Source organism: Phaethon lepturus, unplaced genomic scaffold, assembly GCF_000687285.1.
Source record: "Phaethon lepturus isolate BGI_N335 unplaced genomic scaffold, ASM68728v1 scaffold24089, whole genome shotgun sequence".
NCBI classification, from domain to species: Eukaryota; Metazoa; Chordata; class Aves; order Phaethontiformes; family Phaethontidae; genus Phaethon; species Phaethon lepturus.
The window spans coordinates 9359-10406 of NW_010563156.1; the positions used below are offsets into that span (position 1 = coordinate 9359).

A 1048-nucleotide genomic window follows, 5' to 3' on the forward strand; every position below is an offset into this window, starting at 1 on the left:
GGGGGCGGCGCCCCAGCCCCCCCCGGGTCTGCCGCCTCTGTGGTGGGGCAGAGATGTGGGTGAAGGGTGCCAGTTGCTCACCTGAGGTCAGGAAGTAGAGCTGTGAGTCCCCATGGATGCCCACGGTGCCAGGCCCTAATGCATCTGCCAGAAGATTGATCATGGAGAAGGCGCCACTCATGAGCCCGAAGCCCATACCAGCCACTGCCAGGACAGGGATGCCATCAAGCCCTGAGCCACACAGGGCAACCCCAGGCACCTCCCAGCCCCTCAGGGGACTCAGCCAGCTTCAAGATGAGAAACCTCCCTTTCCCCCCAGTGCCATGCCCAGCCCTGCCTGGCTGCTCTGTGCAGCACTCACCATACGCCATTTGCTGGATGGAAATGGGGGAGCAGCCGTCCTCACTGAGGGCCACCAGCCCCTCGATGGCCTTCCTGCAGAGGGGAGAGCATGCTGGAGGCTGGCACAGTCTGGCTGCCTCCCAGGGCATGGTGCAGCACCAGGACAGAGTAGGTGGTCTCACTCTGCACCATCCTGGTAACCTCCTCATCACTGAACCACAACACCTGCCGTGGAGAGCATCCGTGGGACCACCCTGAACTGCCAGACAAACCACACATGTGAAAACCACATGAAGCCACATAAAAAGATTTCCACAGAGGGATGCAAGTGCAAGCCAGCCCCACAGAGCAGGGGTGGGGTGAGTGGGACTCCAGGTGCAAAGCAAGCAGCACCCCCACACAGAAAACAGCCCCAGCATGGGAAGCGCATGCCAGGAGGGTGTACCTGATCTTGGCAGCTATACCCTTGAAGATGTTGGGAAAAAAACAGAAAGGGTGCAGGGAAGAGCTCAAATAGCTAGAAAAATTCTTGGGGGGGAGAAACTGAGAGAGCTGGGCTTCATAAGTTTTATCGGCTAGAGGTGTGGCAGGTGAGGAGGACGCCAGATGGCTCCGCAGCCCCAGAAGGACAGCAGCATTTGCAGCCAGAGATCCGCAGGGCAATGAAACACAGTGGTTTGTGTCAGAGGCCACTCTGTGGAACTCT

General features: G+C 58.9%; 1 protein-coding gene across 1 annotated transcript in view; it reads right to left on the reverse strand.

Moving 5' to 3' along the window:
* Window positions 1-1048, reverse strand: part of LOC104626560 (gamma-secretase subunit APH-1A-like) — a gene marked incomplete at its 5' end in the record, with an annotated part of 3392 nt that overhangs the window by 1151 nt on the left and 1193 nt on the right. Inside the window, 2 exons of the mRNA XM_010294505.1 lie at window positions 57-204; window positions 362-435. Of these exons, the coding sequence (XP_010292807.1) occupies window positions 57-204; window positions 362-435 (222 nt within the window). The remainder of the gene's footprint in view (window positions 1-56; window positions 205-361; window positions 436-1048) is intronic.